Below are 24,244 nucleotides of genomic sequence, written 5' to 3'. Positions count from 1 at the left end.
TCGAGAAACAGCCGCGAAAAAGCGGCGTAGCTATCCTCGTCCTTGAGGAAAAGCGACACGTCATCGGCGTAGGCCGATACCTTGATTTGGCCCTGGCCAGGCAGAGGGAAGCCGCGTATGGATGGGCTGTCGTTAATGAGCCGGATGAGTGGATCCAGGCATAACACGAAGAATGTTGGGGAGAGAGGGCATCCTTGCCTTATGCCCCTGGTGACTGAGAAGGGAGCGCTCTGGTGGCCGTTTACGGAGAGACGAGCATTCAGGTCTGCGTAAAGTAAGCGCAGCCTGCTGACAATTTGCGGAGGGAATCCGAAGGCTTCAAGGACTCCGAACAGATACGAGTGTTCCACCCGATCGAATGCTTTCGCCTGGTCAAGCGAAACAAAGCACCCGCTGAAGCTCGTCCTGCTGGCAAATGTGAACAAGTCTCTAGTGAGTGCCAATGAATCAAACACAGAGCGGTCAGACACGCTGCTGGTTTGAGCCCGGTGGATTAGGTGAGGTAGGATCGTCCGCATTCTTGTGTTCAGTAAAGATGTGACTATTTTGTAGTCTGCGTTTAAGAGGCTTATGGGCCGCCATGCTTGCGGGTCGGTGGGGTCACCGCCCGCTTTCGGAATGAGTATGATGCGACATTCGCGGAAAGAGTTTGGACGTAACCCATCCGCGAGGAAGCCGTTGACCATCTTCAGGAGCGCTCCTTGGATCTCGTAAAAAAAAGTTTGAATAAAAACTTGTTGGAATGCCGTCTGGACCGGGGGCAGAGGCTGCATTCATACTCTGCAGGATGGCGTGCAGCTCTTGGCTTGTGGCTGGTGCGCAAAGGTTTTCATGCAGCTCTTCAGCTACTCGTGGCAAGTTTCGAAAAAAGCTTTGTAGAAGCCCGTCATAACCATCTTGAAGATTTAGCCAACTGTCCGTAGAGAAGAGGTTCGAGAAGTGACTTGCAAAGATCGTGCAGATATCGGACGCGGTTTTGCTTTGGGTGCCGTCTGGGAGTGTCACGAAAGGCACAGTAGCGGGAGCTAATTCCTCTGCCATGCCTGCGCGTACGTGTCGTAGCACAGCCGGGTCTGATATTGGCCGCCCGAGCTGGTGTGCACGACTAGCTGCCCGTGATGACACCGCCAACGCGTCCAGAGCTCAGCCGCAGCAGCCTTCCGTTTGCTGGGTCGGGCATCGAGCCGACCCGTTGACGGCGCTGGTAGCGAAGGCAGCGACAGGCAGACTTGGTCGCTATCGCCGCAAAGAAAAACGAATTCGATGGCAGACGCGGTGTGCTATCTGCTGGGTGCTGGCGAATACTAAAGCGCTCCCACCCGGGCCGATAGCCCCGCGATTATTTCCTTCCCTTCCGGATGGATGGCTGGATAAGGCTGAATTCTTTAAATGGGGCGGTGGCTCACGCCACCTAATCATGGCTCGCGAAATCTCACTTTTGTCCCGATTATAGCCGCCAATCAGGTAACCTGCGCTTGGTTATTTCTGCTCCCTTAAAATCCATTTTTTTTTCTTTCATTGTCCTTAAACCCCAATGCTTTAAATAAATCAGATGCCCCGCTGCTTTCAACTGCCGGGTGAAGCACTTTACAGAAAAGCCTTCGGAGCCTGCGGAAGATTTCCCGAGCCCTTCACTACCATGTCCCTCGTAGCTAGAGTCGCTTTGGGACATTAAACCCCAATAAATCCATAAACCATTTTTCAGTGTTTATTTGGGATAAAAAGAAACATTAACATTAAATCGGCCCTTCTTCTTCTAACATCTTGTTTGTGCTCCTTTTAGTCTAGTATAAATCTTTACATTCTGCACTCAAACGGACAGCATGGTTACCACCTTTGTAACGGAAACTGCAGCGACCAAATTCGCGGCACGTATGGCTTAAGGCTCGTGTTTTTTCTAAGATAGCGGCGATGCGTGCCCTTGAATCACGTGATATGGTCGACTTCGGTGCGCTTTGAGTTTGCAGCTAGATTTTCGCATACATTTTTCACGCAACTTCACGGTTCCAGCTATGGAAGCCTAGCTGTGGTGTTTGTATTTTCTTCTGGCCTTAGTCCCACGTACAGCTATTGGTCGTCGCGGACTCTGCTCTCTTCCGTTCGAAATGTCCTGCCCGCCTGAAATATTGCACGCGCACAGGGCCCGAATACCTGTTGCATGCAAATCAATCAGACAAGATGTTCATTAGTCAAGTGGCTAAATATTTCTCACGCGTCACGTCATCACGCCGAACCATGCGCTCAAGAGAGGTGGACAGGAATACGATAAGCGTCGCGCTCGCACGCGCATGCGCATGCACCACCCAGTGTGCAGACCGTTTCCCCTCGCCTAGCACTCTCCCGAAGACAGCCTCCTATCACGTCTTCCTCCTCACTTTTTCCCCGTGCAGGTATGAACACAGCCGACCACACCGTGATTCCGGCAGACGGCGCCCGAGCAGCTCGCTCTGTGAAACGAAGACCTGAAAAAAAAAAAAAACGAACAACGCCTACCCGGTTTGATTTCAGCGTGCTCCCGATAGCTGTAAAGAAAGCAGGTCCGATTCATCTTTCTTAAGAACTGATTGTCATTGCAAAATGTGGACGGCGAGGTTGAATGGCATTCCAGGACGCCTCAAAGACAAGGCTGTGACCATCGAAGGCAAGATCTACTCGTTCGACTATTACGACACCTGGTTCCCGGGTGGTGATGAAATCTTAGGGTGCCTCAACGACGTGTACACCTTGGACCCCGTCGCGTACCGGTGGCATAGGATACAGACTCGGTCTCTTCCCGAAGATGAGCCGATTAACATCATGGGCCGCAGCGTTGTAGCCTACGGCCACTGCGCCTACGTTTGGGGCGGGTGGCACATCAGCCCAGAAATTAACGGTCCGTGCCGCTTCGATACCCAAGCCATGACATGGAGCTGTCCGGACGTCAGCGGTGAAATCCCGGAAGCGAACATCGGCCACTCAGCGTGCGTGCTTGGTCACCGGATGTACATTTTTGGGGGATTGCTCACAGATTCATCGAACTTTGTACGTTTTCTGGACCTCGAAACCTTAGAGTGGCATCGTGTCCCGACCAGCGGAGAGGCCCCCCTCGGGCGCTACTGCCACACGGCGACCGCCATTGGAACCCGCATGTACATTTTGGGTGGCAACCTAGAAGGCTCACGACCCGACGAGCGTTATGACAATTCCTTATACTATCTGGAAACGACCACTGCGACGTGGGTGCGCCCACAAGTGCAAGGCTTGGCCCCGGAGGGACGCGAGTGTCACTGCGTTCGTGTACGATGGAGAGCTGTATATCTTCGGCGGCTACAACGAACTGCTGGACACCTACTTTGCAGACATGCAGAAGTATGATATTGAGAAGTCGTGCTGGACTAAAGTGATGCCAAGTGGATCAGGCCCGTCTGCGAGGCACTCGCTCGGCTGCTGTGTGCTTGGAGAGAGGGTGCTGGTCTTCGGCGGCTTCGGGCCTCAAAGAATTCTCGAGGACGGAGAGCATATCGAGGACATTTCTGAGGAGGAAGAGGAGATGACGGACCAGCACGTGTTGCACTTAGCACCGACGCTTCAGAACTTGTGTATGCTTGCTGTCATTGATGCAGGTCTCGATTTAGGCGGCTTACCAAAAGTCATTAGAAACGAGATCAGCACTATCATATCACGGCCATCTTAATCGCGGGATTGGTGTTGCGTGCCAAGCTAACTGGGCGCCTCGGACGGAACGTCGTTTGGCGGTGCGGGGGATGAAGACTTTATTTTCTCTATTTAGGCCAGCAGTAAGTACTTTTTTTCCCCCTAGGGAACACGGCGCACGTTGCAACCGCCCATATGTGAACCTCCATTGCGCCGCTCTGGACGACCTCACAAGCCTAGAGAGCAGTGAACGTGGCTTCGAGCTTTTGTATGTTGTCTGCGAGCACATCGAGCGCTTCGCGCAACGCTGATGTTTTGTTCGCTCGAAGGGGCTGCCCGGTCACTGCGGTGTGGCCAGCAACGAACGGGTCTGCGCTTCAGATCACCTACCTCCAAGGGACCTCCACTTGCACTGCAGGAAGTGCGCGTTCTAATCCTCCCTCTAGTTCCTCGCCTCGGTAGACGCCTGAACATAGGCATCACAAAAAAATAGCGTGTGTTCATTGTCGGCGCACCCCCCCCCCCCCCCCCCCCCCCTGACGCGCCGCCATTTCGCAATGAGCGCCGGTTTCCGAGTCCGCATTTGTTGTGTGTAGCCCAGAGTTGTGCCGTGCCGTTACGGGCTTAAGACAAGCGAAAAATCGTGTGCTTGCCTGAACAAATAATTAACCCTTTTAGTTGGACATGCACGATCTGCTGCTTTTAATTCTTGCATGTATTGCGCACCATGATTGTGCATGTTTTTATGATTGACGCGGCTTCTGCCTAGGATATTCAGTTGCATTCACAGAGATACTTTTAACGCGACAGCGTTAAACCCAGCGTTACAAAGAAAGTCGACGTTGCGCGTGCAAAGTCCGGTGGCGTAGGGTGGCAGAGGTGGCCGTCCGCCGGAGAAGAAACTTAGGTGAGCCACCTAGGTCACGTAACCTTGTGGCGTCATCACACCCAGCCCACCAGCCGGTGCGGTGGCTCAGCTTTTATGGTGCTCGGATGCTGACCCGAAATACGCGGTTTCGATGGAGGCTTAGTGCTAGAGGCTCGTGTACTTTGCGATTTCGCTGCACATGAAAGAACTCCAGGTGGTCGAAATTATCCGCAGCCCTCCACTACGGCGTCCCTCTTAGCCTGAGTCGCTTTGGAACGTCAAGCCCCATTAACCGTAAACAATAAATAAATGACTGAACATACAAATAAATAAATTGATAGGTAAATAACTTTTGCACTATATTTGGACAATTGGCTCTGAGGGCGCCAGACGGACCCTGTCAGCCACCTGTAGGGACACGTATACCGCGTCGGTACTGTCTACGCATGCACACCGGTGGAGAGCGGTAAAGATGGATTCAGACGACGTATCATTGGGCCGTTGACTAGGGCTGACTAGTGACAACGTAACGTCTCACTTTCACTCAGTGATATGCACGCTTGCTGCACATCACTTCGTAAGTGCATCATCCTCACCTGCGACCTTCTTGAGAGCCGTAAGAAACCTTTGTTTTTATCTTCTTACATAAGTTGAAACGTGGCCCTTTCATTTCTTAATAGGCGGCGGTTTTGCTGACTGAGTAGGCACGCATGTATTCCGGATACCATCAATGACGATGATTTTTCTTGGAGATAAAACCAGCTGTTTAAGAAATAAAACAATATGGATGTTAGTACTCTGTCCTGTCGTTACGTCTTTTTCTCCCTGCCTTTGTTTTGCATAAGTGTAATCCTTTAATGCAAAATGAACCAACTCGTCAAACGAAAGTAGTTATTGCTCTCTAGTTGAGACATCACAACACTATTTAGTTCCCTCCACTAGTTTTACCAAGCGGTGTCGCGACATACTGTACGCATACTTGCGGATGAAGCTTATCCCGGACTACCCTACGGTGTTTCTTTCGGCGTGTAGCAGTGCGCCCTCCTGGGAACAAACAACAAGGAGCCTGCACCGAGCAGACGAGCTTGAACTCCAGTTTGCTCGTCCCACGGTAGCCGTGCCGTGTCAGGTCGATCCGCAGGGAAGCAGCCGGGCGGCTAGCGTCCAGTGTGTGTGGCACAGTGGCAACGCACTGCACGGCGCTTCTTGAGTGCGCATTATGTAAAGATGTGCACACATGTGATATTCCCTGAGCGGTGGGGGTGATACGAGCTGGAACGTGTGCAATCCCTACGTTCAAATCTTCTCGGTTGGCGTAAGTTCAGAGCAATTCCTTTTTTTTTTGCGCAGTAGCACTTCTAGGCGCATTTTCCGAATTCAGGCATACGTACGGACGTAGTCATTTTCAAAACATTGCGAGGACACTTTGACAACTAAAGTGTTCAGAGGCGAAAGCCGAGGACACTATGCCTTGACGACTTCCGGTGGATGTGACGTCACACCGTTCCCGTGGCTATATCGATACACAAATTATACATCATTCTGGGATCTTAAGTGTTTTTTACTCTTAAATGCTAATTTTCCATCTAATTTGCCACAAATCCTACGTTTTTCCGGATATTCTGTGACAATATTCACTACGCCGTGATAACTTCAGGTGGATGCGACGTCACATCCCTCCCGTGGCTATATCGACGTCCGCGCTATTTGAGATTTTTGCCTATAATTAACTAATTACTTTACAGTCATCAAACTTGGCTTCTAGGTTCATCTTTTCCTCTATCTGAAGCAACCATTGGTTTTCTTCTATCTTTTCAGTTCCCGAGTTAGACGCGTGTGACACGCTTTGTTAACGGACGGACGCCAACCATTAAAGGCTTTCGCTCTAAAATACATGGCCTATCGTTTTAAAGCGCCGAGCGGCTGCTTTTCTGCACCGTGGCGCTGCCATCTGCGTCGGGCGCTCGCTGCGAGAGTGGCTCGTGCGCCTCCTGTTACGAATGCTTTCTCCTTCGCTCTCGCGCTGTCTTGTAACACGCCTGATGAGCTCTACAGATTGTCCCTACACAATAATTGGACGAATGTCCGTGGTGTAAGGGTAAACCGACCTTAGAGCATGCTACATGGACCAGCAATAGGCAGACTTAGACCCAAGCGTAGACAACCAAAGTGGGACGCATTGGGTGCACTTGCTGGCCAGCGAGGACGAAGAAGGGCAACGATTTTTCGCACGCCGAGCCACGATGACACCACACAAATGCGGTATCCTGCACCAAGAGTCGACCACGGCTCCAGTGACCTGTAAGGGTCACGAAGATCTGAAATAAGTGGCAAGTAAAGTTTTTCTGCTTCTATCTATGCATCCAACTCTAATGTGCAGCGTTCCTCGGTTTTGCCGCTGGTACTCGCTGCTAACGAAGGCACGTGGATGTTCGCGGGTCTCCGTGCGCCGTTTCGGGAGCTCGACGTGCGTGCATCGCACCGCGAAAAACTACTTTCATGGCAAGGTGCTTCAGCTTTGCCATGCCCTCTTGCCGTGCCGTTGCACCAAGTCTAGGGTCGCGGAGTGATAAGATACGACGCATTGCAGTGGCGAGGCCTTGTTTCTCTTCTTTAAACTGCAGATTTTGCGCTGGGCATGCTACCCTATCCCTGTGCACACCACGTGGGCTGCCTTAACGTCCCCTTCGGCTTAATCACTACCGAAGAGCAGAGGGAAACCGCACTGCGGATCTCGTGGCCCAGGCTTCAGACTTGGCTTGTCCGAAAGGCTGACTCCGTTGACGAGGTGCGTGTAAGCTCATGGGCATCAGGGCGGATTTGACCGGGTGCGTTATCAAGTGATCCGCCCCTCCCACTCAGCTAATAAAATTTGTCTGTCTGCTCTAATTGCGCTTCGCATGTATAGTTTTGCCGAAACTGAGCTTTAAGTTTTTTTCGTTCCTTTTTAATGCCTTCCTTGCCCCACTACGAGCAAAGACGGTGGCGTCTCTATGTGTACGGAGATAATGCAAACAGAGGGTGCCATCATCGGCAATGAATACACTATCATGAAACTAAAGTTAGATTACAGTGTATTATGCTGTATTTCTGTAGAAAAACGGTGGATTAAATAGGAATCTGTTGGATTACGGTAGATTGTGGTGGATTATTTGCGCATTCTGGCGGCTTGCAATGGATTAATGGTGGATTACGTAGGACTAAGGTGGATTCTCGCGGGTTGTGGTGTATTAAGAAAGAATTACATTGAATTAAAGTTGATTGATAATTTACATTACAGTGAGGCCACGGGACCATCCTTTCTCAATCATAGATTGCTTGCCATCATAGCCGCTTACCCTAATAAACTTGATATTTATTCCAGAAACGCCATGAATGAAAACAGACCGACTTTGGAAACCACATATTTAATTGCCCAAACAGCATGCAGTCTTGGGTACCCTCCATACCATGCTTCGAAATCTAGTACAAACTACTGACCCAAAAAATAACGTAATTCCTAATACACTAAACACCTAACCTTATTTAACTGAATTGTCGCTACAAAATAGGCCAGATATAGGAAAACTGCCACCGAATATTTTTGTTATAGATAATTGTGGTGTCTTCTCCACCTAATCCAGCTTAGTTGTGTGGTGCTTTGCAATATGAATGATTGATCTCATCGTTTCTTATTCCCTATGTCCGCTGCATTGTACTTTGTATTACTTAAAAAAGTTTAGTTCCATTGCAAAGTGCAAGTTTCTTTTATTTTACATTGGGAGCGCAGGCCTCTGTCAGGCGCTTTTAGACGCCTTTACCTTGCTCACCCTCGATTTTCAGTCTGTGTACTGTCAAAATGAAAACAATAAACCAAATAAAAAGTAGCTCTAATGCTATGTTTGAAGCTTTGACACGGGAAAAATTCTTCAGGCAGTATGGTCCAGTGACAGACTGTGTTTGGAAAAAAAATTTGATTTAGTGGGAGTTTATTTCTGTGAAAGTGAGAAGTCAAGCTATAGAGTTATGCGTGTCGTATTTTGCCAGTTAATGGTGGTGTGACATAAGGTGCTGTGTAGATGTTGAGCTTTCCATTAATTTAGAAGTGCAAAAATTCTATCCTCGCCATCTTTCGCCGGGTACAGAGGGCTTTTAGTTGGTTATTGCTTGTAGGAACAGATGGATAATCACAACTTACGCATTTTTTATAGCTGAAGCCCACAGCTGATGTGTGCCGTCGGCGCCAAAAGGGGAGTGCACCAGTCCAGCTTTGACGCTACTTCACTACCGGGCCACTTTCGCCACTACCTTCAGGCAAGAGATGCGAGCAGCGAAAACCTTTTTTTGCTTTAGGGGCGGCTAAACTTGAATCCCGGATACTCTGTGGTGACATCGCCTGAAGGCATAGCAAGTTCAGCGAATGAAACAATGGCACCTAGTACACCGGACTATAGCTATATTGTCGCTGACAATATAGCTCTTCCTTCACCGAGTGCAATGCTTTTAGCCCGAAAAATTCATTGCACTATTGCTCACAGGGCAGACCAATGGTTAGCACGTACAACCCGGAAAATTCTATGGGCAATGTGACAAAAATCAATCTGATTTGAGAAAGATACCTTTTCTGAACATTAATAAACCTGCAAGTTCGTTATTTTTCCCGGGAACGGATGTCTGATAACGCCGTGTATTGCGACAATGACAAGAAAAAAACGCTCAAACGCCGCTATCAATATGGGTCAGTTTTTTCTCCGAGCTGCAAGAAATCAGGCCCGATCACACATCACTGGGCACAATAGGTCCTCCAGAGGCGGAGCGCACATAAATCGCTTAACAGTGCTAATAAAGTTATTTTCAGTCACCCGTTGCCATATTTGTACGGGTACCAAATATAATGCTTCGGAGCAATAGCGCAAACGCGACAAGGGACCAAGAACGAGTAGACACACACAACGCTAATGCTATCAGCTTGGTGACGTCTCCTGAACGCATTGTGGGCGTCTCAGTACCAGTGGATACCAGTCTCTAGGGCCAAATATAAGTGCCTAGAGTAAGCAAGCTGCCAGTGAATGCCGCTCTGCCAGTCTACCGTAACCATCAGGTAAGGTGCCACTGAATTTATCGCTTTCGTAAGCATATTGCATGGCCTTTATATTGATTGCACTGCACCTGGCTTTGTTAACAATTTTACGAGTGGTTCTAAATCTCCCTTGTGCGTATTCAGCTTATTTTTTTTTCTAGCGATTAACTGTATCAAACAGTTTGTAGAAATGGGATAAAACAGCCTGACAATGCATATCTTTTTCAGAATTCACGCACTTGTACCCAAGCTTCCTGCCCTAAGCGCATTTGCCCGCACAGCGTTGAGGGGCAGTTTGCAATGTACTAATGAAAGCCAGTTCTATGAAATGAACGCTATCATACTGCAGTTTTCAGTGCGAGAGCTTCTCTGGGGTATGATTCACAGTGGATGGTTACAGCATATAAACACTCTAAACCAACCGCACACTCTTATCAGCATTTAGGCTCAGAGTTTCATTTTGCGAAGTCGAGTTTGCACCGAACACTGAGGCATTAAAGACATGACTCATCCAGCTTCTGACTTTCCCTTATTCACAGAGCACATCCCTCTACAAGTAGCAAAAATGACTCGGGATCGGATAGAGTCTCCCGTGTTGTCTAGCGTGCCCCGTGCACGTTGGCGTTGAGTGCGTAATTCAGCAGCAGTTAAATTTAAAAGACAAGGTGACAACTGCTATCGCCCTCACTCACAAGCAATGCTGATAAATCCATGCATTAATCTATGATATAACGGCCGCTCATTCTTTTCTTGTGTAGAATACACGCTTTTATAAGAGAATCTGCTCTCAAAGTGTTTGTAATCAAGGAAATAAGTATGGCGTGCACATTTTTTGCACATAACTTCCTTTTAAACCTCAGTTCTGTGAGCCTGAGATTGCATAAGATATTTCTCGGAATGTAATGAGACTAACGGATAATCAGGCGGAGTTCATAAGTACTACAAAGGTAAATGAAAATGAGGGACACGGAGAAAAAGCTTTATAGCGCGAAAGCACTACTGCAGACGTACTAAACCCGAGTGAGAATCATGTCTTGTGTGATGGAGTCACTCAGACAAGCCCGGAAAAGTTCAGAGGGATGTCGCGCCAGCTGTAGCGAATGGGAGGAAGCTCGGGTTAGTTCGGAGCAGCGTCGCGCCAGCTGTAGCCAATGAGAGGAAGCTCGGAAAAGTTCGGAGGAACGTCGCGCCAGCTGTAGCCGATAGGAGGAAGCTCGGGAAAGTTCGGAGCAGCGTCGCGCCAGCTGTAGCCAATGGGAGGAAGCTCGGGAAAGTTCGGAGGAGCGCCGCACCAGCTTTAGCCAATGGGAGGAAGCTCTGGAAAGTTCGGAGGAACGTCGTGCCAGCTGTAGACAATGGGAGGAAGCTCGAGTTAGTTCGGAGGGGCGTTGCGAATGTGCAGCCAATGAGAGGAAGCTAGGAAAGTTTGGAGGAGCATCGCGACAGCTGTAGCCAATTTGAGGAGAAGAAGGGTTAAGCTCGAGTTAGCGTTGCGGAAGCTGTACCCAATGAGAGGAAGCTCGGGAAAGTTCGGAGGAGCGTAGGGCCAGCTGTAGCCAGCGGGAGGAAAAAAAAAGAGGCGAAGAATTAAGGGATGCTTTCGCCCGCGTGCTTGGTTTAACTGTGTTAAAGCCCTACCACATTTTTCGGCAAAGAATTATGCGTCGAGAACGTATTTTGCCGCAGTCACCAAGACCAGCTGATGCATTAGCTGGTCCAATGGTAGCCAGGCCCGCCATGTTGGATTCAACGGCAATGGGACAGGACAACGGGGAAGGTTACAGATTCACTTAGAGTTCGGAGCGACTTGGGCATGCAGCGGAGGGTCAGAGACTGTGAAGGAAAGAACGGACAGGAGCGAGGAGTGTAATTTAGTTAATGCTACAAAAAACTGGTGGTTAAGGGGTGGGGTGAAACTTGTCAGGAACTGGAGACTAGCAAGAGCTCTTATGTTGTCACAGTGAAAATTTATTTCATGTTTGCAATAGAGAGTGGTGTCCCACATTGGTGCGAAAGGCCGAGGGATCCCAGGTCCCGGTGTTGAAGTTTGCAGGTGAGCCAATGCACCGCCTCGTGGCCTGGGATCCCAGTGTGACCAGGAATCGAGCTAAATGTGACTTTGCGGGGATGAAGTTTGGGTAACATTCCAGCACAACTCAGAGGCCATCAAAAGCGGCCGTCACCATGTAATTTACGCGTATACCTTGCATCGAATCGATGTATATCGTTAAGACGGACGGGTTGAGGGATGCTTGGAACATATCTTCATTGCTTCTGGTTTTATGGGGTTTGACGTCCCGAAGCGACTCAGGCTATGAGGGACGCCGTAATGAAGAGCTCCGGATAATTTCGATCACCTGGGGTTCTTTAACGTGCACTAACATCGCACAGCCCACGGGTCTCCAGCATTTAGCTTCCATCGAAATGCGACCGCGGAGGCCGTAATCAAACCCGGGTCTTCAGCAGTCAAGCAGCAGCCAAACACCATAACCACTGAGCCACCGCGCTGGCGGGAAGACGTCTTTAATACTGGGAATTATCGGGAGGGTCTATAGGGTAGCTTTAGGTGGCGGGTCAATGTAAGGACAGAGGGCATATGTCACAGTCAGGCTGTCACACGCAAAGGAGTAAGCAGCTAATCCGACCTTAGCTCGTGGAGCATCTGTGTAAACAACGACGGAATGAAGGGGATGATTAAGAAGAACTTCTTGCTGGGGGAGTTGATGCCTACTGTTGTAGGTACGAATTGCGCACAAAAGACACACACAGGAAAAAAAAACACACGAGGGAGGCTGAAAGAGCGCAAAATTGCGCTCTTTCAGTAATTGTAAATTGTAAATTTGTAAATTGGTTTTTTGAGGAAAGGAAATGGCGCAGTGTCTGTCTCGCATATATCGGCGGACACCTGGACCGCGCCGTGAGGGAAGGGAGGAAGGTAGGAGTGAAAGAAGAGAGAAAGAGGTGCCGTAGTGGAGGTCTCCGGAATGATTTCGACCACCTGGGCATCTTTAACGTGCACTGACATCGCACAGCACACGGGCGCCTCTTGCGTTTCGCCTCCATCGAAACGCGGCCGCCGCGGTCGGGTTCGAACCCGGGTACTCCGGCTCGGTAGACGAGCGCCTTACCACTGAGCCACCGCGGCGGGCCTCCCTCGTGTGTTTTTTTCCTGTGTGTGTCTTTTGTGCGCAATTCGTACCTACAACTGAAGGGGATGAGTGTGGTGGATAACACGAGCAGGCCGCCTTCCAGGGGCTTGCCTTGCGCAAGCAATAGACGATATGCGAAATGCGAAGCGGCATCTCTCGGCGCTCCGGGAACCAAGTCCTCCATGTTGGTTCGGGACAGAAAATGAAACCGTGGCCCAGGGCTGGGTTAAAGCGGCTGCTCTTCGTTTCAAAAGTTAAATGCCGATGCACTCTTGCGCTACGCGGTCCACTATGCAAAGACTGCGATGCGTTCCAGAACCAGGTGCGTTCCAGCTGCTTTTCTATTTTTTTTACTCGGTCCTCAAGTTCACCAAATGCCATGCGATCGAGGTATCGTGAGTCAGCACGCCGATCGGTGCACAGGTTTCGCTTTCTGAGCTGGTTTTTCAGAAAGCTTTCTAGGTGATCTGCATTTAAATTAAAATAGGGACCACAGCCTTTGTTGTCTCTGATCAAAATTAGAAGCCGATTTCGTGCTTTTATTAACTCTCCGATGGCGCATGGTCGGTCGGACGAGAATTTATATAGGCGCATACTTGAACAACGTAATCGAAAAACAAACTTTTTAGCAGGCCTATCATCAAGCGTGTATTCCAGTCGCGAAAAAGCGCGTTCTTTAATGTGCAGGCAAAACGTGGAATCGTGGTCACGGGCCGTACGCTCCATCTACAAACCTCGGTATCTCGTGCCGTGGCGAAGTGCACTCGAAGAACCACACGCCGATTACTGCTTAGTTTGCTACGTGTTCAGTTAAAGGCCTACTTGACCGAAATTTTTCAAACCGTAAAAAGGTTGTTTTTCATAATACACCCCCCCTATTATGCTACCCACAAAACATTACGCTCCAGTTCCAAGCAGTTACGGTGCCAAAGGCACGCAAAAATCGGAGTTTTGAATACCAAAACTGGAAAAACGGGCGCCATTGCCGCCCGCCGGAAGTGACGCGTGTTTGAGGCTAGAGTCCGGATAGGTTCGGACCGTCTGCTAGTTGCGGCTCGAGCAAAGCGCTGGTACCGGTAGCGTGTGCAGCGCTTTGTGCAATAAATACTGGTTATATGTGAAAACACACAGCTTAAAACAGATGAAGCGCCGTAGAAAAAGTTTTAAACGTGTTTTATTTGCTGTAGTAGACTAGAAAACTCCTGGCTCAACCTCAGCGAAGTTGATCGCGCCCCAATGCTAATGAGCGTTTTTTGCCTGGCAGTATTCGATTAGAGCTTGTGCAAAGTTCGGACATAGCGGAGGAAGGAAGCACATTCAAATGGAGGCCAAGTAGATGTGCTTGTATTATCAAGTCGGCTTTTTTGAGCGGGCACGCGCGTGCCAACAGCACATGTGCGCTCTGCTCTGCGTGCAATACGGTTGTTGTCTTGATAAAAAAAAATGACCTGCCTTCTCCTTTTCTTTCTCATTTTCCTCCCCCGTCGAAAGGTATTCCTGCCTGTGTATAGAAATTTGGAACAAGTGCCGTGAACGCGAGGTAAATCAATAAAAACAGCTGGACGTCTACAAAGAGAGCTCAGGAAAATTAAGCGTTGCGATAAGCGCAAGAATGGGCGAGAAGCAAAATTTGTGCTGCAAAATAAATACATATATATTTTTTTTTTCTTCTAGGACCGTGGCATCAATGCGGTGCCGATGGTGGGCTGTTTTGCGCGCCTCGGTCGGGCAAGCCACTGCGCGTTGCGAAATACATGCCGATTCAAATTAACAAAAATTATGCGGTGGGTTCATTACTGTATTTACCTAGAACCACTTAAAGCCCGTGTAGTGCGCAAAAGTACGGCGGAAAAGTTTTTTCTAATCTTTTCAAACCACACAGCTGGGCAGAACGGCGTGGTTGCCGGACCCCGGTCGACCGTATACGCCCACCACGCAAATTACCGTAGGCAGTGTGTCTGTATCGACTGAGTAAGAACGCAGAACATATAATCAAAAACGTGTTGTCTTCCTTTGAAAATATTATCATTAAAATAACATGCGTTCATTTTTATGAGGTCTTGCAGACGCGCCTTGAATGGTAGCGTTGAAGCTTCCTGTAATCGACCTCAAGTATGAATGGCGTGAGGCAGTAAGAAATTCGACGTTTTCAGTAACGCTCATGTGGCCTTCCAGGATTCTCAGCCCGGCCTGCGAATCTTCGAGGCAGCAGATACACTCGGCGAACGACGGCATTATTGCGCACTGGGCAGAGTTGTACCTGCAATAAACGCGTGCATATGTGGATTCCTTTTCAGACGAGCAGACCTCCTTAGACTTCTGCCTGGTGTAAACAACGTGCCGTCAAAAGGGCGTTGCCCGATGTGCAAAGCCGTCCACTTTAGCTTCCGAACCGGCTAAGCTAGCTTGTGCGAGTGGTCCCCCGTCCTTTTTATTCTCCCCATTAGAAACGCCTCGAAGCGTTCTCCGAATTATAACCCTCGCGGTTCGTAGCCTGCTTTGCCGACAGGGCCAGAAACGCGTACGTGCTTTGCTGCATGATGTAGACCGGGAAAGCCCAACCCACAAAAGGGGTTAGCGCGAGGCAGGAGCGTCAGTCACCCACCATTATCTTACTTGAAGAAGAGAGGGGAATTCAAGTTAAAGCCTGAGCTCCAGACAGCTGACACCATCTTTCGAGATCGGGGATGAAGGGCAGTGGCCGAGAGGTATACGAGGGGGTACCCAAAAGAAACCGGACTAAATTTTTTGGTCGGCAAAGCTTCTAGGGTACCGCGTTTTGCCACTAGGAGCGCATAGAACGAACATTCCAGAGTCAGTAAGCCGAGTGCCGTCATTGAAGGAGGTCAGACCAGTTTAGGCAGAGTTTTAGAGTGACGACTGTTTTGTGTGAATGTCGTTTTTGCAATGGCTGATTTTCGTGAACAGCGTGCGCCGGTGAAATTTTGATTTTTGCTCGGAAAAAGTTGAATGGAAACTCCTGAAATATTAAGAAAGACGTACAAGGACGATGCTATGGGGACAACTCAAGTGTTCCTGTATCGAATCCTGAATCAAAGCAACAATCATGCCAATGGAAAACTTCAAATTCACCTCGCCTCAAGAAAGCTCGTCAGGTGAAACCAAACCTCGAAACAATGCTGATTTGTTTTGTCGACGTGAGAGGAGTCGTCCATTGAGAATTTGTTCCGCAGGGTGAGACAGTTAGCCAGGCTTTCTACTTGGATGTTTTGAAATGATTGGGCAACAGTGTGCGGTGGAAGCTGCCAGATTTGCAGCAGTCGGGTGACTGGTTTTTCCATCGTGGCAATGGCCCTGCTCACACAGTCCTGTCTCTACGACAATTTTGGACCAAAAATGGCACGACCCCTATTCCTCAACCCTCATACTCTCCCGATCTTGCCCCGTGCTACTTTCTTTGTTTTCTGGAATGAAAAAATAGGTGAATGAAAAGCGTTTCGCTGATGTTGCTGAGGTGAAGAAAAAAACGACGGAGGCACTGTCAAGCATCACAAAAGAAGAATTTAAACAATGTTTTGAAAAATGGAATGAAAGATTCGACAAGCGTATCATTGCAAGTGGGGAATACTTTGAAGGAGATTGAAGGTCTGTGCTTAAAATGTGAACAAATAAGTTCAAACAAAAATAAGTCCGGTTTCTTTTGGGTACCCCCTCGTACATGGTGCTTTCTGCATTCCTCGTATTCCTTTCCGCGGCCACGCACTTCGTCGACATGATGCCAGCAGTTAATTTTTCTTGAAAAATTTAGCGCGACACACAAGGACAGAAGAAGTAGACGACACGAGCGCTGACTAACAACTGGAAGTTTATTCGAAAACACGTAGAATTATAAAGGAAGAAAGTGTCTTCGAACCTTGTTTTGCACTGCCGTGAGTGCAAGGATCTCGGGACCAGCAAGTGCTCGCCGAACCTTGACAACACTACGATTGTGTACAAGAATGACAACGTGTTGTGTAGGGAAATTTACGAGGCATATAGTATCGCCAAGGCTCTTAACACGTGCGTGGCCAAACCGTCCGTTACTATACGGGAAAAAGAGGTAGCTTATCTGGACAAGTGCTTTGCGTCTTGATAGCAGGAGCTGGCGGTGACTGTTGTGTTTAGTTTTCTTCTTTTGGTTTTTGACCAACGATTTTATCGCACTTTCTTCCTTTATAATTCTACGTGTTTTCGAATAAACTTCCAGTTGTTAGTCAGCGCTCGTGTCGTCTACTTCTTCTGTCCTTGTGTGTCGCGCTAAATTTTTCAAGATGTATGTTAACCAACTCGCCCAATCTGCAGTATTGTTAAGTTAATTTTTCTCGGAGACCATCGAGCGTCGGGCTGAAAACAGCCAGAAACGCGCCAGAAGGAGCTTACAAGGGGTGCGCATTCACTTCAGAACACCTGAAACTGGCGAGCCGACGATGCCGGTGTCTCAATTGTGCGTCATTTCCGGTCATGTTTTTTAGTTGTCCAGCACACCGCTAGGGGACTGCGTCGTCTGCTACAGAGGTATTTGAGCGCTTTTAACTGCAATTCTAGACGCTTCACAGCCCTAATATTCAATATAAATATTGTTTATAACATGCGCACTATATCAGGCACAAAATTAGCCGAAGTAAACTTTCGGTCAAGTAGGCCTTTAAGTTTTTCCTGTGTTCAATTAGTTATAGAAGGGCTAGCAAGCTCTCTGGATGATGCAGTTGTTACAAGATCCCAAGCACTGTTTATGTTGTGCGATCGCGCCCGCTCATATCCTGTGTACGTTTATTCGGCTTTGTGAAGCAATACACCGTACGTATAAAAATGAGGTGCTAATGCTTTATTTTTTGAAGATTCCTACATTGGAGATCTGCGGCGATGAAAGTCTGCGAAAAAAAAAATTGGATAATGAGCAACTTTATTGTGAAGGACGGACGTCTTTCCAAACCAGTAAGTACGTGCGACAGTGTTCTGAAAACGCTTCAGGCCGTCTGATCTTATTATTGTTGAGTCAAGCTCCAACAGCTTGCTTCGCAGCAAAGCCATTTGTCCAGCTTTGAGAGCAAGCGAATTAAGTGTCGGAAGCAACCGACTCCACCGACAATTAAGTGTCGGATGGCCGTGTACTGTGTGATGCCAGAGCACGTTAAAGAACCCCAGGCGGTCGAAATTTAGGGAGCCTTTCATAAAGGCGACCCTCATAGCCTGAGTCGCTTTGGAACGTTAATCCCATAAACCAAACCACATAATCAAGCGCGCGCTTCATGGCAGCGGGGAATAAAGATCCGCGCTACCTTCAGTGCTGTTATTTAGACCGGTTGAGAGATCGTCATTTCTTCTTTACGCAACTGTTTTCCTGGCTTTTCTCGCAACATCTTCTCGCAAAATAAGGATATAGTTGGATTCAATATCGCAAGTACGAAAAAAAAAGAAACTGCGTCTTCGCTTACAATATTGTCAATTACGTGTGCCTAATTTCCTCTTGTTAATACCGACTGATAACATTGCAAATACTGGCTTCGACTGCGTCTTAAGCAAGCCGCGGTTTGAACGAATTGTGGCGAAAATCAACCGGCGCCGGGCTCTCAAACAGTGTTCGTTGAAAACCGCGGATGTACATTGCACATTGCAGTAAAGGAATACCATTGCGCAGCTGATCGAGGGTCTTGTGCAATTGTACTGAAATGCACAAAGCTCTTGGCATCGGCGCGAACGAAAATTCGCATTGACACAGAAGTTTGTCAACACATCTGTGCACTCAGCGCGAAATAATCGCTCCCTACCCTACCAGATGAATTCGCGTCCGCCTGAAAATAAAATAGCCATGATAATGCACGATGCTTGAACCGGTGGTTTAATGCGCGCGCTAAAACGACAACGAAACAGTGTTCGACTTTCCTACCAATTTTTAAGCGCCGATTCTTGCTATCATCAGCACCAGACTTCCAGCGAAGCTGATGACGCGGCAGAAGTAAGCTGGCGCTTACTGAAAGTATCTACATTGATACAAGATGAGCAGTGCAAGCAACGCAGCAGCTGAAGCTCGCCTTTTGAAATCCCACTCTCAAGATTCATGGCAGCTATACCGGTATCAAGAAAGTACGCATAGAAAACGATGCACAAGCTTGACAAGCTCAACCGTACCGAGATGGAAGCCAGAAGCTGTGGGCGCGGTGTTCCTATAGTGCCAGTCAACTTCTCATATCGTATATTGTTCGGTTGTAAGTAGATTAAGGAAGAACGCACTAACTGTTCAAAAAAAAATTATGCTGTATATATCCTGTATTTCGGAAATGTCTAATGGTCTTCTTTCGGTTCTATTAAATCGTCTTTGCCCCAAAGTAACCCACAAGAATTCAAGCGGAGCATCGCCAACCTTTCATCTTAACATTTTTTTACCATTGTTTGCCAGATACCGTCCACTCCCTCATGTAATGTCTCAACCGAGAGCTTTGAGGACATAAATAAATAAATAAATAAAACCCTACTGCATGATAAGAGGCGGTGATGTTATATACCTCATTGCGTTCGCTACGAGCGTTGTAGTGAACACTGAGCTGCGGTGGCGAATGAAAAATATTAGAATAACTAACCAATCGCTGGACGGATCGCATCGCATGGCGCTGGAGTGAACGCCCCATACGTTGGGGATGGATCCCCATGGATCTGGAGAGTAGCTCGCCCCATATGACGCAGTTTTTGTTTTACACTGTCTGCAGGATGACGCTTGTTCTTCGCTAGGTGATTTCTGAGCGTAATGCAGCCAACTAGGTATATAATGTCATCACTGAAGGAAATCCTTATTCTAGTTATTTCAGACAGCAAGAATGTTCTTACATGTAGCAGCCGTGCTGCTACTTGCAGGTAAGTTTCAGTTCTACATGGCATGCAGTCAATAGATGCTAATATACAGAAACAGGCTTAAACAAAAGCTGCGTTTAGAGATACGCAACATTCTTTTCCTGTCAAAACGCTGGCCAGGATGTTACGAGCGCCATTAACTTCACACCAGTCAAACATACATGAATGGGTCATGTGATGCATAAGGCTATTGTTTGGTGGAAACGCGGGTGCCCTGTGAAATATATGCATGAATGTAACAGCAAAACAGCACTAGCTGTCTGGGCCGCTGTGAATGAGTCTATAGAACTGATTAGTAAAGTGAACGAAGTTATCGGTGTCTTCTAGTAATATATGCTGCCGTGTAACACAACAAGGCATGAAAGAAGTCTATCATTGAACAACTGCTTTGAACTGAATTGCCATTCTAGCCGCCCACTACCAACTAAACTGTACGACACCACTTGATTCATATGGCTCCAATCTGCGTGCGCAGTAAATGCTGTGTAATAGCAGTCTGCCTAGCCTACGGCACTCACAAAGCAAAATTCCCGCGTAGAGGTATTTCCCAATAACACAAGCAGATGAGTTTACGGCAAGAAGCGCCTTTTGTACAGACAGGCAACACGATGGGGATCGGACGTGGAAACAAAGCATGGCTTACGTGAGCAATGGTAGCTTTATGCGGTCAAAAACAAGGGGTCGAAATAAGCAGACACGGGCACCGAGCACGGTGCACAGCTTGGAGAAGAACGGTGGGCAACAGAGTGGCTTGTGCAGCGCCCAAACGAACTGGCCGAGGTCCACTTGAAAAGTTTCGCTAGCGCCATCCAGCCACCTTACAATGCAATAGTACAGTCCTGTAAAGTATTTCATGCTTCACTCCCGACGAACAGACAGTCTGCAGTTTCCTTCAGGTACCACGAGGTGCTAAAAGTCAAAAATTACTCAAGTGACGCCTGGTGTGAGCGTGAGGAAGGCTACGTACGCTGCGAACGGAAAACTGCAGCAAGCGCTTACCGTTCAGAGTATTGATCCTTCAGTACTGTTGTCAATTTACTGAACTACTGCATGAACAGCGGCACTGGTAGAAACAAGCCTGACTACCCACTAATTAGCCTGAGAACAAGTAATCTTAGTCTTTCTAAGTCCTTTTTTTCATTCTCTTCGCTGCAGCAATCACCGCAAAATCACGTTCACCGAACTTCGCAAGAGAGCACATCTTGTTTGCAGCATACCCAAGTATTTGTTTGGGTGCAGTCCGAAGTAATGAAAAATACAGGCTCTACTTAACACCATCGGAATACGAGTAGATAGAAACAGGTCATTGATACTTTAATATGAGAGAAAACTGCTAATCAGTAGCCGTCAAAAAGAAATAAACAAACTAAATCTCCCGTCGCGCACTCGCTGAGACCGTTGGGTCCAGCTGGAGCGCCAACGATAGGAACATCCGAAAAACACGTCAGCCGTTTCACGCATTCAAAAGGAGACAATTAAAAACTTCCGTTGCGTACGCACTTTGCCGAGAACAAAACGAGAAAGTTTGAGCTTATCAAATCTACATTTCTCGCGCAACTAAGCAGCTTAACTCCGCCTTGTGGGCTCGATCTTACAATAAATTAAAGAAGTATGCCTAGTTAGCTGGGGTGCCGACGGTATGCTGGTGAAAGGCATCGGGACACTCGGCCAATAAGTGCCCCAAAGCTCCAGTGGCACCGAAGCCCAGTGCATTGCGCAATCACTACCTTCCGTGCTTTTACGACTTTAAAAAGTGCTGCCTTAATCTGAGCGAAAAACGAAACGCTATACTTGAGGAGCTATGCGTAAGGAAGCGAACTTCAGCGCTTGTGGATGCAAAATCCGCTGGAGGAATTATCTTCAAATACAGCTACTGGGATTACTTCGCGTAAGTATAGAGGCAGCCGTGGGGATAGAGGACATTCCTGACTCAATGATCACGCAGCTTTGATTCCATTTTCAAACGTTTTGCGCAGAATAACTTGCGTAGTCCAAACAGCGGAACCAACCGACTGCTTAACGGGGAGCTAGACATTGGCCACATCTGCTCACTTCGTTCTATCTTTGTATGAGGAACTTGCTACATGACAGAGTACGTGTTCGTTGTGACGTTGAACACTACTACAAGACGACCTAACATGAAGTTTATTTTCCCTAGCACCCCACTTTACGTCCTTTCACACCCCTATAACTCCTTTCTTTTGTGTGTCAGTTTGTGCCTGGGCCAGTGTCTGGCGCGCCAACTTCGACGTGGACCGGTTGTTGCCCAGCGTCGGCTTGGACCAAATTCCGCTGCACGACATCTCGTTCAACGTGCAGCATGCGGGCGCCTTCTCTGGATACGTAGAGTTTTACCCGGAAAAAGGAACCCTGCTCAATTTGCACCGAAGGGTGCGTACTTACCCCACGTGCACTAGGTTTAAAAAATTCCTCCGCTACATGGTGTACATCGTGGACAAATTCGCACCCTGTAGAGTGTTTTCACAACGCCCGAACGATGGGATAGGACGATGGCAATGACACCTTCGTGCCGATTAGTTCACAGTGTCGCAGGTCTTGTTTGCTTACAACTGCACTAGTAGTGACTTCTGTTTAATACCCTGCTAATTTTGTGATGCGCCCACTACGAAAGGGAAGCTGGAAATGCCGTGAGTAAATGTTCCGATTCCCGGTAATAATAACCAGTAGAAATATGTTCAAAGAGCGTTTTTCGGGCTACCTTCTGCAAAAATGAAGAAAATTTCCTGCTTGGAAACCAACCTCCTCGAAACGCTCTCGCACAGCACACGAAATTAGATGCGCCATAGAAGCCAGATAAAACAGCTAAAGTCATCGTTGAAATAACTGGTACAACAATTCTGAAGCGATCGAGATCAACAAAGAATAGGTTGTGGCAACCGAAAAGGAAATAAAAATAATACGCCCTGCCTGCACCACATACGTACAACAGAAGTGCAAGATGCCGGGCTAGTTGGTATTGCCTAACGAAATAAAACAGCGCAAGGGACGAGACGAAACACGAAGGAGCAAAACACAGACACGGGCGCTGACTGACAACTGAAATTTTATTACGATGCAGGACACATATGTAAGGTACAAAGAGGGGGGTGTGTCCAAGGCGATCCTGCACAATCACCGAAACAGTGTAGTCCCGTCCAAGGGTAAAAACGATGAAAGGCCGAAAAAGACAAAAAGCGATAAAAAAATCACGGTGTAAGAGGCCGGGACGGAAAGTGAAACCGATGAAAACAGATATACACATAGCCAAAAGGCAAAAAAACGGTGAAAAAACGGAACTAAAATCGCGGCACAAGGTGATTAACAAAAAAGACAGAGAGGGGCATTTAAGAAAAGGATTAAACATTTACCCTGCCTCTAAGAAAATCCAATTCTTTTTGCGACAAGCACAGGGAGGGTGTATTCACACATTGTTCCTTTGCGTTGTGGATTTCGAACGCTTCTGCGATTACCCTGGATATCCTATCCCGTCCTCTAGCAAGAATTGTGCAGCGATTTAAATCTGGAGAACAGGTTTTGTCCGGATCAACATCCTTACTGTTGTAGGTACGAATTGCGCACAAAATACACACACAGGAAAAACACGAGGGAGACTGAAAGAGCGCAAACATGAAACTTCTTCAGGTATCGCAACGTCTCCCAGGACTTGAAGACCTCTTCCCTGGATTGACTTGGACGAAGATCTATCATAAGCCTGGACCTGGTGCAGGCACTGAGCCCAACTAAATTCAATCAACTGAGCAGCAAATCTTCTGGCAGCACATAGCTTGATTTCAGCTAGCCAGGCCTGGTCTAGGGCATAGCAAATCGTTCCCAAAAGATCTTGGAACCTGCGCACTTGACGCCAGAGTTCCGATCTGAGGTACCTGCATATGCGTTTTAAAAGGCTCGCTCGCGGTTTTAGGATGCCGAACATAGAACTTACATCTTCGTGTATGAGTCCCTTGCGCAGGCAAAAGGCAAGTTACCTGGCGCGGCAAGTTGAGCTGACGATGAGGTTCACACAGGTGTTGACTTGCAGGGGTGAAGGAGGAACATTCATGAAAGGGCCCCCTGTACTAGACAGGTAGTTAAGAAGAACTTCTTGTTGGGCGAGTTGGTGCATGCTGTTGTAGGTACGAATTGCGCACAAAAGACACACACAGGAAAAACACGAGGGAGACTGAAAGAGCGCAAACATGCAACTTCTTCAGGTATCACAACGTCTCCCAGGACTTGAAGACCTCTTCCCTGGATTGACTTGGACGAAGTTCTGTCATAAGCCCGGACCTGGTGCAGGCACTGAGCCCACCTAAATTCAATCAACTGAGCAGCACATCTTCTGGCAGCACATAGCTTGATTTTAGCTAGCCAGGCCTGGTCTAGGGCATAGCAAATCGTTCCCAAAAGATCTTGGAACCTGCGCACTTGACGCCAGAGTTCCGATCTGCGCAATTCGTACCTACAACAGTTTGCACCAACTCGCCCAACAAGAAGTTCTTCTTAACAACATCCTTACGTTTGCACTTTTTGCAGTGCTTTCCAAGGTGCCCAGAAATTGCAATACTGTCTTCATTGTTCCTGTGCTCTTGAAGCCTAATGTTGAGGCACCTGCCTGTTTGGCCAATGTATCTCTTCCCACAGGGTATACGGGCAGAGGTTGTTTCGTCTGTTTCGTGTTGTTTCGTGTTT

At 48.0% G+C, this 24,244-nt stretch overlaps 2 protein-coding genes across 2 annotated transcripts in view; both read left to right on the top strand.

Annotated features, from left to right (window-relative positions):
• The first annotated feature begins 2,577 nt into the window (after positions 1-2,577).
• On the top strand, positions 2,578-19,435 carry LOC149337368 (kelch domain-containing protein 3-like). Its single transcript, XM_089554408.1, has 2 exons — positions 2,578-2,960; positions 19,414-19,435. Exons 1-2 carry the CDS (start codon positions 2,578-2,580, stop codon positions 19,433-19,435), a joined length of 405 nt encoding a protein of 134 aa, XP_089410534.1.
• Positions 19,436-19,521: 86 nt separating this feature from the next.
• LOC149337367 (uncharacterized) overlaps positions 19,522-24,244 on the top strand; it is a 28,675-nt gene continuing 23,952 nt past the window's right edge. Inside the window, exons 1-2 of the mRNA XM_089554407.1 lie at positions 19,522-19,558; positions 21,768-21,946. Of these exons, the coding sequence (XP_089410533.1) occupies positions 19,522-19,558; positions 21,768-21,946 (216 nt within the window). The remainder of the gene's footprint in view (positions 19,559-21,767; positions 21,947-24,244) is intronic.

The sequence above is a fragment of the Amblyomma mixtum genome, chromosome 7 (assembly GCF_055824585.1).
Source record: "Amblyomma mixtum isolate Tamu chromosome 7, ASM5582458v1, whole genome shotgun sequence".
Classification (NCBI taxonomy): Eukaryota; Metazoa; Arthropoda; class Arachnida; order Ixodida; family Ixodidae; genus Amblyomma; species Amblyomma mixtum.
This window is presented reverse-complemented; position numbering and strand designations above follow the sequence as displayed.